This window comes from Vipera berus (genome assembly GCF_964194415.1).
Source record: "Vipera berus genome assembly, contig: HAP1_SCAFFOLD_46, whole genome shotgun sequence".
Taxonomy (NCBI): domain Eukaryota; kingdom Metazoa; phylum Chordata; class Lepidosauria; order Squamata; family Viperidae; genus Vipera; species Vipera berus.
The window spans coordinates 162,473-177,699 of record NW_027673647.1 but is presented as its reverse complement, the minus strand read 5'-3'; the positions used below and the strand labels follow the sequence as shown (position 1 = coordinate 177,699).

At 45.8% G+C, this 15,227-nt stretch overlaps 1 protein-coding gene across 1 annotated transcript in view; it reads right to left on the bottom strand.

Moving 5' to 3' along the window:
* Window positions 1-266: 266 nt before the first annotated feature.
* Window positions 267-15,227, bottom strand: part of LOC308679214 (uncharacterized protein) — a gene marked incomplete at both ends in the record, with an annotated part of 173,080 nt that continues 158,119 nt past the window's right edge. Inside the window, 5 exons of the mRNA XM_081346805.1 lie at window positions 267-497; window positions 2,201-2,329; window positions 4,722-4,850; window positions 5,889-6,017; window positions 11,795-11,923. Of these exons, the coding sequence (XP_081202931.1) occupies window positions 267-497; window positions 2,201-2,329; window positions 4,722-4,850; window positions 5,889-6,017; window positions 11,795-11,923 (747 nt within the window). The remainder of the gene's footprint in view (window positions 498-2,200; window positions 2,330-4,721; window positions 4,851-5,888; window positions 6,018-11,794; window positions 11,924-15,227) is intronic.

The following is a 15,227-nucleotide window of genomic DNA, read 5'->3' as shown; positions in this document are numbered from 1 at the left end:
CTTGTCGCAATATGTTTGCTAGTATCAAACTAGGGGGGATAACATGTGTTTTGGTTTTTTTGTCTTTTTAACTCACACCTTTTTTGTCCAGTTTTGTTTCGTCTTTGTAATTTTTTCCCCTTTGTATTTTAATTTTCTGAATAGAATTAAAAATAATAATGAAAAAGAAATTAGCCAGTGGCACAGGGACAAGGAGACCTTGTGTCCGACAGGTAAGAATTCCCCTCCCCTTTAGCCGGAGCTGTCCTCGTCCCAAGTCCCCTTACCGGAGAGCGAGTAATCGGTGTTGTTCATCCGCAGGGCCGGGGTGTACGAGACGCTCGGCATGTCGTGACCTTTCTTCTGCTTACGTCGATACCACACAAACAGTGCCAGCAAAACCATAATAATTAGCAGGAGGATAATAATTCCAGAGATTGCTCCCACTGAATGCCTCTCAGATCCAAGAGCTGGGCTAATTTTAGTATAGGGATTTAATTCTTCCATCATGAGAGCCGCTGTTAAAAATAATTCACAATGCACCATTAAATTAAGTGGGGGAGGCCATGTTGCAAGAAAGGGCCAGCTATTTACAGGGATTACAGTTCCTACAGCTTTCCACCAGCTCGGCTGAAACGGGTCACCGAACTACACCACTCAGAAGGAGGGATGCTGAGAGATGTGGTCCGGCAATATCTGGAGAGCTACTCTTTGGACCCCCATGCCAGTTGGAAGGAAACCTCAGCTAGCCCAAAGAAATTGCCTTCCGCTTGTTTCGTGGTTTAACAGGGTGCATCTCTGCCCCAGATGCCAGCTTTTGGTTCATTTCAGTAACACTTAGCAATTTAGGCTTCTATACCGCCCCTTTACAGCACTCTCTGGGCAGTTTGTAATATAGAAGCATTGTTTGCATGTTTCCCCAAGCAATCTGGGTCCTCATTTTACCAGTCTCGCAAGGAATGGAAGGCTGAGCACACATTGAACCAGTCAGGATTGAACTCCAGGCTGTGGGCAGAGTTTGCCTGCAATGCTGCCTTCTAACCACTGGGATCCTTATGGGGGTGAGACCAGTTCTATGTAGATGACCTCTCCCGGCGATTCTAGGCAAATCTGCCTTACGAAATGCAAGGGATGGGAGGATCCACAAAGAGACGGTCAAAAAGTCATGATGAGGGCCGACAAAAGTGGAACCAAAGCCCCAACCTTTTCTCCCTGCTCTGCTGCACCTAGTTGTGGTGCCCATCTTGAAGTTATTTTGAACTGCCTTTAGACATCCTTCAAGGAGATATTTGGGAGAGAAGGAGTGTCCCAAACAGGACAATTTATTTTATTTTATTTAGAAGATTTTATATGGCTGCCCAGTCACTCCCAGTGACTCTAGGCAGCTTACAAAAAGTCAAAACTCCAATATAAAAAGAATAATTAAAAAAAACCAATAACCCACCCCCCACATCCCTCTGGCAACAACACACAATCAAAACAAGCCACTTGATGGGCACCATCCCACTTGAGGTTCCCCAGGCCCGTTGGGAAAAAAAACAGGTCTTTGGGCCTTGTGAAAATGTGACAAAGTGGGGGCCAGTCTCATCTCTGCAGGGATGGCGTTCCAAAGGGACGGAGCCCCCACAGAGAAGGCCCATCTTCTGGGCCTCGCTAGATGTGCCTCCTCAGGAGAGGGGCCTGCCTGCAACATCCCTTGCCTCCCCGCTCTGGTGGGTACGTGTGACTGGGAAGTGACGGTCCTTCAGATAACCCGGTCCCAAGCCATGAAGGGCTTCAAAGGTGACAACCAGCACCTTGAATTGCACCTGGAAGCAAGTGGGCAGCCAGTGCAGGAGAGGTGACACAGGCGCACACCTGGGTCTGCACAATGATATATGATGGCATCTGAATCAGGCTGCTTTATTCTAGCAAAGTAAATGCCTTCCCTTGACCCACGACTGGGTCTCTACCTCCAAACCATGCCATCTCTGTTAAACCTCAGCATTTCAGCCTTCCTTCAAAAAGGTTCCAGTTACTAGTCCTCATGGAAAAATCCAAAGCTGGATAGACTGCCAACCCTGCCTTTTCCCCCTCCCGTGTGAATTTTTTTCCAGGGTGTAAAGATTTTTTTGGCGGGGGGGTTTGTCTTTTTGAGCTGTTCTGGAATAATGGCCCAAGACCGAGTTGAAGGCTCCATTGAGAAGGACAAGAGCAGGGGAAAGAAGAGGAATTGCCTCACCTTGATCGCACCTGATTCCTTTGAACCCGGGGCTGCAGTAACAGGTACCTGTAACATAGTCACAGGTGGCGTTATTCATGCATTCGCAGAGCTGCTGGCAGCCATAACCAAACGTTCCTTGTGGGCACTCTGAAAATGCAAGGTGAAAAAAAAAAGTCTGTAAAAACAGCCCAGCATTTGGCCAATCTAGTTATTTTTTGCAGTCGAGGATCCTCAGAAGACGCCAGTTAGGAAAACCTCAGGTAACTGACACAGCACTCCTGTAGTGTAGGACAATATTATTCAATCACGGCAACTTTCAAGATGGGTGGACTTCAACTCCCAGAATTCCTAGCCAGCCGTATAAGGGGGTGCTGCAGCTGGCGATGTTCTTTGTGATATGTTTTCTATAACTCTGAAGCTTCAGTTTCCCCCTGAGATTTCATGAGACCCAGAGAGGCTGTACTACCGTGGTGGCGAACCTATGGCACGCGTGCCACAGGCGGCACCCAGAGCCCTCTCTGTGGGCACGCGCGTTGTCGCCCCAGACCTGGGCCTTCAGCTGGGTTTTATAAAACCTTTTCGCTTTAGGCTTCCACTGCCGTGTGCAAAAAAAATAAAAATAAAGGTTCAATCAATCAATTTCAACTTCTCGCGGGGAAAGAAAAAGATCTCGCAAAGTTGGAATTGATTGACTTTTTAATCCCACCCAGTCTGCCGCTACCACCGAAGCCACGCCCCCTAATAGGGCACGCCCACCCAATGGGCCACGCCCACCCAGTGTGCCCCAGCCACCTGGCACCTGACGATACATAAGCGGGTTTGGGGTTGCAGTTTGGGCCCTCGGTCTCTAAAAGGTTCGCCATCGTGTCGGGGGCTGGACAGAGAGTTGTGACATACTCATCTGTCCTCATCTGCCTGACGCTAAATAAAAGCAAGAACGCCCACATTTTCTACTCCCAAAACTTTTCAAAAACAAATGCTCGTCCATCAAATTCAATGAGAATTAACAGGAAAAAAAAATGTGTAGGAGAGATTTTTGTCCTGGGCAGAGAGACAGGCAGGCAGAAGGAATGAAAGTGACCCCCACTTCCTTAAACCTCCTTTTGACTTCCCCTTCAATGCTGGCTACCCTGAACAGCGACAGGTTGCCAGATCCAGTTTCCCACTGGATTTCCCATCATGCCCCTGGGCAGTGTCTCTCCAGGGCACTGTGGGAAATGCCCCAATTCAACCAGGTCTGGTTATTTGCTCACTGCAACCTGCATAATTGCATTTCGTGGACGGTAATTTAATTTTTGCAAACAAGTGCAGTTTAAAGTGTCACTCTTCATAGAGCCAGTGTTTGCAGTTCTGTAATACTAGACGTGAAAAATTTGCAATTTTTTTTTGGAAAACGCTGAAGGTCACCCCCAAGTCTCTCAGAGATTATATTTCTTCGGGGGTCCTGCAGCCTTGAGCAAGACAACCCAGGCGGGGCCCCTCTGAACCGAAGCCGGCCCTGAAGCCATGAAAATGTTATGGTTTCCTCTTCTCCTCTCCTTTCCTCTCCAGACTGCCAACATTTGGTTTTCCATATTTCTATCAGAAGGAACATGATTGAATGGCCAGCGACAAAATTTATTCATACAATTACTGTGATGGTGACAATAAATCTGGCGACAGCTTATTGTATTTCTTTGGGCAACATTCAATAAAAATGAAGAGGCAGGCTGTAAACCAGCTGGTGACTCTGCTACTCTAGTGGGAAAGTTTTGGGGACACACCCAAACTCTCTGCATTCCTCTTCAACCTAAGGCAGATACATCAAGATGGAAAGAATGGAGGAAGGAAGGAAAGAAAGAAAAGAAAGAAAGAAAGAAAGAAAGAAAGAAAGAGAAAGAAAGAAAGAAAGAGGGAGGGTGGAAGGAAGGAACAAACGAACAAATGAACAAAAGAAGAGGGGGAAAGGGAGGGAAGTAGGGAGGGAGGAAGGAAGGAAAGAAGAGAAAGAAAGAAGGAGGGAGAATGGGAGGGAGGGAGGGAGGAAAGAAGAGGGAGGGAAGAAGGAAGGAAAAATGCAGGATGGATGGATGGGAGGGAAGAAGGGAGAGAGGGAAGGAGAGAGGGAAGGAAAGGAAAGAAGGAGGGAGGGAGGGAGGAAAGAAGAGGATGAGAGAGTGGAAGGAAGAAAGGAAGAAACAAAGAATAGAGGGATGAATGGAAGGAAGGGAGGAGGGAGGAAGGAAGGAAAGAAGAGGGAGGGAGGAAGAAATGAAGGATGGATGGGAGGGAGGGAGAGAGGAAGGAAGGAAGGAAGGAAGGAAGGAAGGAAGGAAGGAAGGAAGGAAGGAAGGAAGGAAGGAAGGAAATAACTGCAGCCCGGAATACAAAATGCCCATTTCTGTGGACGATGCGGTGGTTGTGTTTCCTTCAACCACACAGATACTCTGTCTTCTTTTTTTTCCCTTTGGGCTTCCTGCATGCACCCCAAAAACCCCCCCTCCAAAGCAAAGCAGCTCCAATCTACTGGGTAAGAGGCTTTCCGCTCCTCACGACTTACTCTGCTCGCACTGTTTTCCAGTGAAGCCGGTTCTGCAGGTGCATTGCCCGGTGACGTGGTCGCAGTCGGCCCCGTTCTGGCACTGGCAGACGCTGGCACAGTGCTTTCCATAAAAGGCAGCTGGACATCCTGGCAGATTGGGATCCAGAAAAAAAAGACACGGGAAGACATCAGGCCACGAGGACTGAGCCCCAAGTCTCCCTCTTCACCACGGCCTTTGCGGGGAGGGGGAGGGGGAGGGGAGAGCTTAGGCCAGGAACCAGATCCGAATCTAAGGTATAGTAGGGGATGATGGGGTCTGTAATCCAACATCTCCACAAGGTTGGGAAAATGGTTTGGGCCAGTGTTTCTCAACTTTTAAGACAGGTGGACTTCAACTCCCAGAATTCTGGGAGTTGAAGTCCACCTGTCTTAAAGTTGCCAAGGTTGAGAAATACCGCTTTGGGCTGTTACTGAGCCCAAATCGGATTGAAAGGCTTCTCTTAAACCAGACATGTCAAACACAAGGCCCGGGGGCCGGATCCGGCCCGCAAAGTGGTTTCATGTGGCCCGCGAAGCCATCCTGGAAACAGTGAGGGAACGGCCCCCACTGCCTTGGACCAGAGACCCTCCTTCTGCCAGAGACCCCCAGATCTGTCCCACTCCTGCCCAGGCCCCCATAGGCACTCTTGATGCAAATGATGTAGGGCTGGCCACGCCCACCCAGTAGGCCATATGCACTCTAGCCACGCCCACCCAGTAGGCCACGCCCACCCTGGCCACACCCACCCGGCCCCCGGAGGGCAACCGCAATGCTGATGCGGCCCTCAATGGAATTGAGTTTGACACCCCAACAGCCCCCCGGTTTCTTAATTGCCACTTTGAGGATTTTTTTTTTCGGGATCGGCTTCAAAGTCCAACCTGTATGTAAAATTAGGGAATTGGTGCCGGGGAAATTGGAACGCTTTGTGCAACTAGAAAAGTACTGCTGTTTCCCCCCCCCCTTTTTTTGTTCACTTGTTAGGATTGATTTATTTTGGGGTGGGTTTTATTTTCTTTGCTTTGGCCGCCGTTTTGACTTTGCAGCAGCTCTGAAAGTGCTCAGAGCGGACACTAGGGGGCAGTGCAAACTTTTGCAGAGATCTTCCAAGCAAGAACCTGGAAAGGCTTCCAACTTCTCGGTCTTACTCTGAGAACAGTAGGGACCCGTCCAGCCAGGGGTACATCGGCATTCTCCGTTGTGGGGGCTGCACGTCCCACCATTGTGGCAACTGCACGAATGAAAGCAATCGGTTCCCCAAAAGCCCACTGGACAAGCTGGTGAGAAAGAGAACGAGAGAGAGAATATGTCCTAATCTTTCCCATCCTTGAAACTGAGAAGTGTTCAGAATATAGATGTCGATGCTTGCAATAATAGGGTTGGAAGGGACCTTGGAGGTCTTCTAGACCAACCCCTGCTCAAGCAGGAGACCATAGACCTTTTCAGACAAATAGTTGTCCAGTCTCTTCTTGAAAACCTGCAGTGATGGAGCACCTACAACTTCTGGGTTCAAGCTGTTCCATTGATTAATTGTTTTAACTGTCAGGAAATGTCTACTTAATTCTAGGTTGGATCTCTCTTTAATGATCTTCCAACTATTGCTTTTTGACCTGGCCTCAGCTGCTCTGGAAAATAGGTTTATCCCCCCCCTCCTCTTTGTGGCAGCCCCTCAAATATTGGAGCACTGCTATCATGTCACCCTTCGTTCTTTTCACTCGACAAGACACACCCAATTCCTGCAACTGTTCATCGTATGGTTTACCCTCCAGTCTCCTAATCATCTTTGTTGCTTTTCTCTGCACACTTTCTACGGTCTCAGCATTTTTTTGTGTTCTGGAACTGGACACTTTAAACTATTTTAACTGTTTTCATCAAACTGCTACAGTTCACAGCTTCCTCCACAGGGATAAACACACTCTGTACATGCGCTGAAATCTCTCCCATCAGGATGGCAGAGAAAGGGATACAAAAGGATCTTGCTCAACCTGCTGTCAACTCTACAACGAACCTGGCTGCAGCCATCTTGATCGTTCTAGGTTGCTACAAAGGTGGGAGGGGGTGTGGAGGAATTCTGCTGGTCTAAACAATTCAATGTTCTGTGGGAACCAAGGTCATTTCTGCCAGTTGAATTGGGAGGGGGAACAGTTGGGTAGAACAGGGCTTTTCAACCTTTTCATCCATTGTACCACTTTTAAGATATGGCAACATCCGAGTACCACCAGTCACCTAGCAAACTTGACCAAAAAAAGAAAAGAAAAGGAAAAAAGTGATGAAGTACAGGTAGTCCTCAACTTACAACACTTTGCTTAGTGACTGTTTGAAGTTACAATGGCACTGAAAAAAGTGCCCCCCAAGCCACAGCCGAGCAAGACACCTGCCTGCCCGCCTGGCGGCGTTCTTCCTCCTGTCTGAGGTTTTCATTGTGAGCATTTCTGTTGAGGATTGGCAGTGGGGAAGGGGTGGGGGGTATTTGGTTTTTATTCCCCCCCCTGCAGGGTGGTTGCAGCGAGTTTTGGTCACTTCACATGACCCTGGGACACTGTGACCATCATAAATATGAATCAGTTGCCAAGCATCTGAATGTAAATCACAAGACCCTGGAGATTTTTATTTTTTATTTATTTATTTTAATCCCATTTATATCCCGCCCTTCTCCGAAGACTCAGGGCGGCTTACAATCTAAGCACAAATCAACTTAGATGCTGCAACATTCCAGCTGATTGGCGCTTCCTCTGGGCTCAGAAGTGCCAGGATCAGCGTCGAGCTCCAGCTGGAGCCTGGCGCTGATCCTGGCTCTTCCGCTGAGCCCTGACAGCCCTGCAGCTCCAGCCGTCTCTCGCTCAGGCTTGTGCGGTGCTGCCACCAGTTCAGCTCATTCCCCTCCCCCGCTACCACTTCTCTAGGATGGTCGCGTACCACCTGCCAGGTGCCAATGTACCACAGGTGGTACCCGTACCACTGGTTGAAAAGCCTTGCAGTAAAAAGCCTGCTACGTTTTGTAATAATGTTTCTCTTTGCCGGGATTTGGTTTTACTTTTGACCATGCCAATATTTTGTAACCAATAAAGATGTTCTTTGAGGAAATCTCTAGCTTTGGAGTTCTGATTTGTTTGGTCTCCTCTATCGGAACCTTGACACCTGCGGTGTTTTAATGCACATTCACCCACTTCGTGCTTTTTCAGATCAATATCAGAAGCAAAACAACCGTGTACTTAAATATCAGCCCCCCTTCACATTTGACAGTTCTCCAAGCGACAAAACACATCCAAAAATATAAACAGGAGAACGGGAGGACATAAAAAGGGCTTTGCAATAATCTGGGCAAACACTGTATATTAGGGGAAAAGATATGGAAGTGTGTGTATTAGGCCGTATTCTGTTAACAAAATATAGTGGTAAGGAAAGTGTGCTCAACTATGTGTAAAAAATGATGCAGAAATTGGAAGAAGTAGATTTTGAAATTGATAACCTAAGAATGGAATGAAAGTGAAATTTATTGGCTGTTTTGAAATTACTTCAACAGTTTTAGGGCAAGAAAATTCTGTTCTGGAACTACATCAAGCATTAAGCAGCTTCACACATTACTTTAAGCTGCCTAGACCAGGGGTAGGCAACCTTGGCCCTTTTATGACTCATGGACTTCAACTCCCAGAATTCCTCAGCAAGCATGGCTCAGCTTGGAAACCTCTCCCTTTCCCCTCAGCATGGCTGGCTCAGGAATTCTGGGAGTTGAAGTCCACAAGTCATAAAGCGGCCTAGGCCTAGGCCGGGGGTAAGCAACCTTAACTCTTTTATGACTCATGGACTTCAACTCCCAGAATTCCTGAGCCAGCATGGCTCAGCTTGGAAACCTCTCCCTTTCCCCTCAGCATGGCTGGCTCAGGAATTCTGGGAGTTGAAGTCCACGAGTCATAAAAGCGCCAAGGTTGCCTACCCCTGGCCTAGGCCCTGCTAAGATTGAGGAGATGGATAAAGTGCACAGATAAACACATATGATGGCTTGTTTAACCAATCTTCTTGGCTTCCTGTGACCCAGACATTTTAGCCTTTCACAATCCCTTTTTACAAAAAAATGAAATGTTTGCCACTGGCCCAATTTAGCACAAATGCAGAGGAATTTCTCAAGCCTTTTCAAAGTAACCACCCACGAAATTGATAGCCTGCCTAATTTTTATTTATTTTGATTGACAGCCATATTGAACTCACGGAAGACCTACAATAAAAGCAAAATTGCAGCTGTCAGTTTCTTTCCAATCCCTACTGTATCCCTGGAGGCTTAATGTATTTTGCAACAAATGCTGTTTAATATCCCCTGCTGCGCAGTGAATATGGAAATGCCGTTCTGGGGACACGCTGGTCTTCCCTGCAATGCCCCATCTCGGGTGAAGACGTTTAGAAAAAGGACCACAGATGTCAATCGTCTGTCTAGGCTAGGGGTAGGCAACCTCGGCTCTTTTATGATTCATGGACTTCAACTCCCAGAATTCCTGAGCCAGGTCAGGAATTCTGGGAGTTGGAGTCCATGAGTCATAAAAGAGCTGAGGTTGCCTACCCCTGGTCTAGGCAATTTCAAAGAAATAGCTACCTGCCTCTCCAAGACTTTAACAAGTAAATTACATGCAAGAGGAACGGTAGTCCTCGGGGAACGGTAGTCCCTAGTCCTCAGGGAATAGGGCGGTATATAAATATAACTAAATAAATAAATAAATAAAAGAATTTCCCTTCTGTCTGTAGCTACATATATACCTTACTGCACAGAATTGTCAATCGCTTAATTATTTCTTCAAGAAATTTTTGAAAACAATGGATTTTCCTTTAAAACAATAATAAAAAACCCCTTGGTCTTTTGGGTGGATTAAGGTGGGGTACTAAGTGGAAAATCTCTTATGGGTCAGAGATTCACGTACGTAGAACTCTTGGCCAACTTTAAAATTTTGTAAAATAGATACATTTTCTTTGCTGAAAGGCGCCCCTTTAATTTATTGGGGTCTTTCTGTAAAATTAGTTACAGGAGTATCAGGGGAAAAAAAAAGTCCTTTGCAACTTTAGCAGCAGACCTTTAAGGTAGGGATCCCCAACCCCCATTTGAAACTGGGCCACAGAAGCAGCGGGCAAGCGTGTGTGCAACTCCACTTGTGCGAGCGACGAGCGCTCAGGCTAGCACGCAAAGCTCTATTGTGTGAACAGCAGGTCCCTGCACGCCCACCGCTCATGGAAATGGAGTTGCATCACTGGTGGGATTCAGCTGGTTTCACACCTCTTCGGCAGAACCAGTAGCTAATTTTTTGTTGCCCAGGCCTAGAATGGATTTCCGGAAGTGGCATCCACACAGAGAACTGGTTGTTCACATATTTGAATCCCAACACTCCTTCCCTCTCCTTCCTTCCCTCCCTCCCTCCCTCCCTTCCTGTGGTGGGATTCAGCCAGTTCATACCACTCATTTTTTTGTTGCCCAGGCCCAGAATGGACTTCCGGAAGTGGCATCCACACAGAGATCCAGTGGTTCACAGATTTGAATCCCACCACTGAGTTGTGTGTGCAAGGGCAGGCACCTGCCACTTACATGGCACTATCCCCTACCCCCTGCCCTTGCTGGTCCACCAAGCTGGAAAGGTTGGGGACCGCTCCTTCTAATGGAGACAAATATGAATAATCTAATTGTGTAGAGTGGTTTGTGTGTATGTGTTTTTTTGGTTTTCTCTCCAAAAAAAATGAGGCCAAGGCATTGTTTTCCCCCAGCATGAATCTCAACTGGAAATTAAACCAGAAATCCTGTCCCTGCCCTGCTCTTAATGCAGCATTTCTATGGTTGAGATTCATGCCCAGATTTCTCTATGATGTTTATTCAGACATAGTTCTCCAACTAAAATCTCTTCCAACCTTAATTAAAGGCTTCCTGCCTTTAGGTCGTGCCCTTCTGTTGCTTCCTGTTGAGCACAGCTGGGAAATTAAGAATGAACAGCTAGTTAATTATTTTTTCCATGGCCCCCTTAACTGTCCCTTATTTCTGTTCCTGGCATGGTAGGAAAGTTGTATTAAAGAGTCCTCCTATCCTCCCCCCCTTTTATGGGTTCCATATTTATGAAGTGAAATAATATCCTATAGAGGGGGGTATGAGAAGAATTTTGTAATTAAATACCTCTCCCTACAAACTGTCATTAAGTTAGCAATTAGGAGAAACTCTTTGGGGGCAATTAATAGACAATTCACAAGTAATTCTAGCAATGATGTTCCTCAAGAATCAATAAACTGGGGCTGGGTGTCCCAACAGGAAGCTTTTCATTAAACAAACATTGGCATTAAGTAACCAATCATGCATTTCCAATACGATATATGAATGAAGGGAAACTTTTATAGAGAAGATTCAGACAGGAACCAGACGGCATCAATAAACTTTATCTCAGGTTCAGAAAAAGAAGACTGCAGCCACTCGTCACTTAGAGCAGGGGTAGGCAAACTTGGCTCTTTTATGACCCGTGGACTTCAACTCCCAGAATTCCTGAGCCAGCCATGCTGAGGGGAAAGGGAGAGGTTTCCAAGCTGAGTCATGGCTGGCTCAGGAATTCTGGGAGTTGAAGTCCACGAGTCATAAAAGAGCCAAGGTTGCCTACCCCTGGTATTAGGGTTTCCTGCCTTGAGCAGGGGGTTGGACTAGAAGACCTCCAAGCTCCCTTCCTGGCCTATGACTCTAACATATTAAGCTTGGACTCTGCTAATTATGGTTAATGGCTATTTTGGTCTGAATCCTGCCCATTTGAAAAAATGTATGCATCCGTTTAGTATGCAAACCTTGAAGAGGAGTTAATCCACAACCAGGCGAGGCAAGTGCTGAGAATGCAGCCCATGAATGAAGAATCCGAGAACTAACATTCCAAATCAGTGATGTCTCCTATAAAAATACTGCCATGGTTCCAAGAACTTCAAGGCAAGAATTAATTAAATTAAATTAAATTTAAATTAAAACCTGCCTATTTACCCCTAAACATACACCTGTAACCTTAAAAGAAAATCACTGCAATGGTATACAAATTAAAAAGAGGTGTGTTTCTCTTACTTTGTGAGCAATCTTTGCCGATCCATCCTGGGAAACACTGACAAGAGCCATCAGTGGGATTGCAGGTCCCATTGTTTGTACACAAGCACAACTCAGCACAGTCTTTTCCATATCTTCCACTTGGACACACTGTGGAAACAAAAAAAGGTATCAAGGTTGCGTTGTGTTGAATCCCCTCTTGAAGTTCACCATGTTGCGTAGGGTTGAAGAGGTGGCTCTCCAAGGAGTTGTACGTTGAGCTTTGGTTGAGCTTCTAACCAGTCCCTGGTTTTGTACAATGGGTAAAGGAAAAGAAGCTGACATTTAATCCAGACAAGATTTCATTTGGACGTTCTGTATAAAGGACTGTATCTTGTGTTGAATGGGGTTGCTTTGCCTACAAGGAACCAAATTCATAGATTGTAGAAATTCATGAACTCAACTCTGCAAAAGTACAGATGGACAGTCCACCAGCTCTCACCAGTTTACACTGTTACACCAGCTGTGATCCTGTCTCAAATTAGATTTACCTTTTTTTTTTTACCTTAGTGAGCTCCACTTGTACTGTTGTGATGCACTCTAACTACAGCTGCCTCTGGAAGATGTTCAGGAAAGGGCGGAGCAGATGTTGGCAGGATAAAACCAGTGGAACACATGTTACTAATTCTGTGTCAGTTTTATTAGCTAGGTATGTCTAGCCCAGGGCTCTTCAAACTTGGTCCTTTTATGACTTGCGGACTTCAACTCCTAGAATTTTGGGAGTTGAAGTCCACAAGTCATAAAAAGGGCCAGGTTTGAAGACTTCTGGGCTATCAAAGAGGAAGATTAGGGGAGACATTATTGTCTTCCAGTACTTAGGTTGTCACAGAGAAGAGGGGTTCATCTTATTCTCCAAGGCACCTGAAGGCAGGACAAGAAGCAACGGATGGAAACTAATCAAGGAGAGAAGTAACCTAGAACTAAGGAGAAACTTCCTGACAGTGAGAACAATTAATTAACGGAACAGATTGCCTCCTGGAGTTGTCGGTTCTCCATCACTGGGGGTTTTCAAGAAGAGATTGTATAGCCATTTGACTAGGATGGTATAATGTCTCCTGCTTTGAACAGGGGGTTAGACTAGAAGACCTTCCAGCCCTGAGATTCTGTGCTTTCTATGTTGGATTCATAATGTTAGCTTGGGTTAAAAAAACAACCCTTTCCGTGATACAGTACTTATTATTTGAAGGCTCACTCATGTGCACCAATGTGTCAGGACTCAGCAGATCCTTTTCATGGACTGGTCTATAAGATTGATTTGCCTTTGCAAAAAGGACCCAGAGCTTTTTCAGGGATAGTCTCAACATTGCACGCTCCATAGTAACGAGTTACGTATGGCTTCAACTTTTCCCTGTGTTTAAACTAATATTGCTTATTTCGTGATGCTTTTTCTTGTAGTCGGTCTTTTCATCTCTGCAATGTTAACATTAAAGAGTAATTTAATGGCTTAGTGCTTTTATTTATTATGGGTGCTCTTTTATCTCTCTGTTTCTAACTATAATTTACAACGTACCATGATTGGTCAAAGTGCAGCTTTGTGATATATCAGACATTTCAGCAAAGCAAGATTCTGTTCGGATGCAAAACCACTTCATCAAAACACAGCAAATATTATGCAAAACCCTACTGTCTCGGGAAATGAGTTCCATATCATGGTAGACTTCTATCTAATAAATCTTCATTCTCCAAGATGCTGTAAAGCTGAAGAAGACGCCTTCAAAAAAAGTTCACACAAACCATTAAACTCCACCAGACTTGGGAATCAAGCACGTCCATAATTGATGGATCTAAGAATTTTGAGAGAAGGACAAAAATATTCTGTTTAAGTAGGAATGGGCAGATACAACTACAATGCTAATTTGTTATTAAAGTTCTGAAAAAGGACTGCGTTCCTCTGTTATTAAAATTTCAGATGTGTTCCTGCAGCTATCATGATTTATGACTCAAATTCCTTACATGACTATTAAAAATACTTGGAAATATATTATTCCTAGCTAAAGTGGCCCTTTTTCTACCTATCGCAGATCAGACATGCATAATCTGAGGGGCACAGTTAGCTCCTGAAAGCTTTAGATGTGGCTTCCAGAGCTCCAAAATTTACAACCAGGTTGTAATTTGTAGCATGACAAAAGATGGAAAATATTACATTTTCTGGAGAGTCATCCTAGTCAGTGTATTTCACTTTCACTGGATTTAAATGCAAATGTGGACCTCTCCTTCACCAGACGTGTTCAAACAGGCTGGGTGACTTATCTGTTCAGAACTGCACTGGGGAGAGGGTTGATTCAGATAATCCTCCAGGTCCCTTCCATCCCTTACAGAATTACAGAATAACAGAGTTGGAAGAGACCTTGGAGGTCTTCCAGTCCAACCCCTTGCTCAAGCAGGAGACTCTTGAGCATGTCGTGTCAAACTCGTGACGTCACGTGATGTCGCACAACGTATCGGAGCTTTTTGCCATTGCCGGCAATGGGGTGGGTGTAGTTTCCTGATGATGCGTCTGGCCCATGGGCCGGCAGTTTGACACCCCTGCTACCATTCTGGACAAATGACTTTCTAGTCTTGAAAATCTCCAGTGATGGAGCACCCACAACTTCTGGAAGCAAGCTATTCCAGTGATTAATTGTTCTTGTAGTCAGGAAATTTCTCCTAAGTTCTAGGCTGGATCTCTGTTTGATAATCTTCCATCCTTACTTCTTGTCCTGCCCTCAGATGATTTGGAGACCCTATCATCTCTGCAAGAGCCCCTCAAATATTGGAAGACAGCTATGAAGTCACCCCTAGTCCTTCTCTTCATTAGACTAGGGACATGCTGGCTGGGGAATACTGGGAGCAGAGGTCCACCCATCTCAAATATTGCCAAAATTAAGGAACAGAATTCTAACGAGACATACTGCTTTCAGGAGTGCAGTCTGATTCAACCAACCTGGACAAAGATGATTTTCTAAGTTTTAAGTTAAGCTAGATCCTTCCCTATGGGATGCGGTGGCTCAGTGGGTTAGGACGCTGAGCTTGTTGATCAGAAGGTCAGCAGTTTGGTGGGTCGAATCCCAAGTGCCGCATAACAGAGTGAGCACCTGTTACTCATCCCAGCTTCTGCCAACCTAGCAGTTCGAAAGCACGTAAAAATGCAAGTAGAAAAATAGGGACCACTCCGGTGGGAAGGTAACAGCGTTCTGTGCCCCTTTGGCATCTAGTCATGCCGGCCACATGACCACGGAGACATCCTCAGACAAGCGCTGGCTCTTCGGCTTGGAAATGGAGATGAGCACCGGCCCCTAGAGTTGGAAACGACTAGCACGCATGTGCGGGGGAATCTTTACCTTTACCTTTAGATCCCTCCCTCTTGATCATTAAACCGAAAGAGTTGCTTGAAAGGTCGATTTTTCACTTTGCTGGAGAGCAAGAGAAACAATAG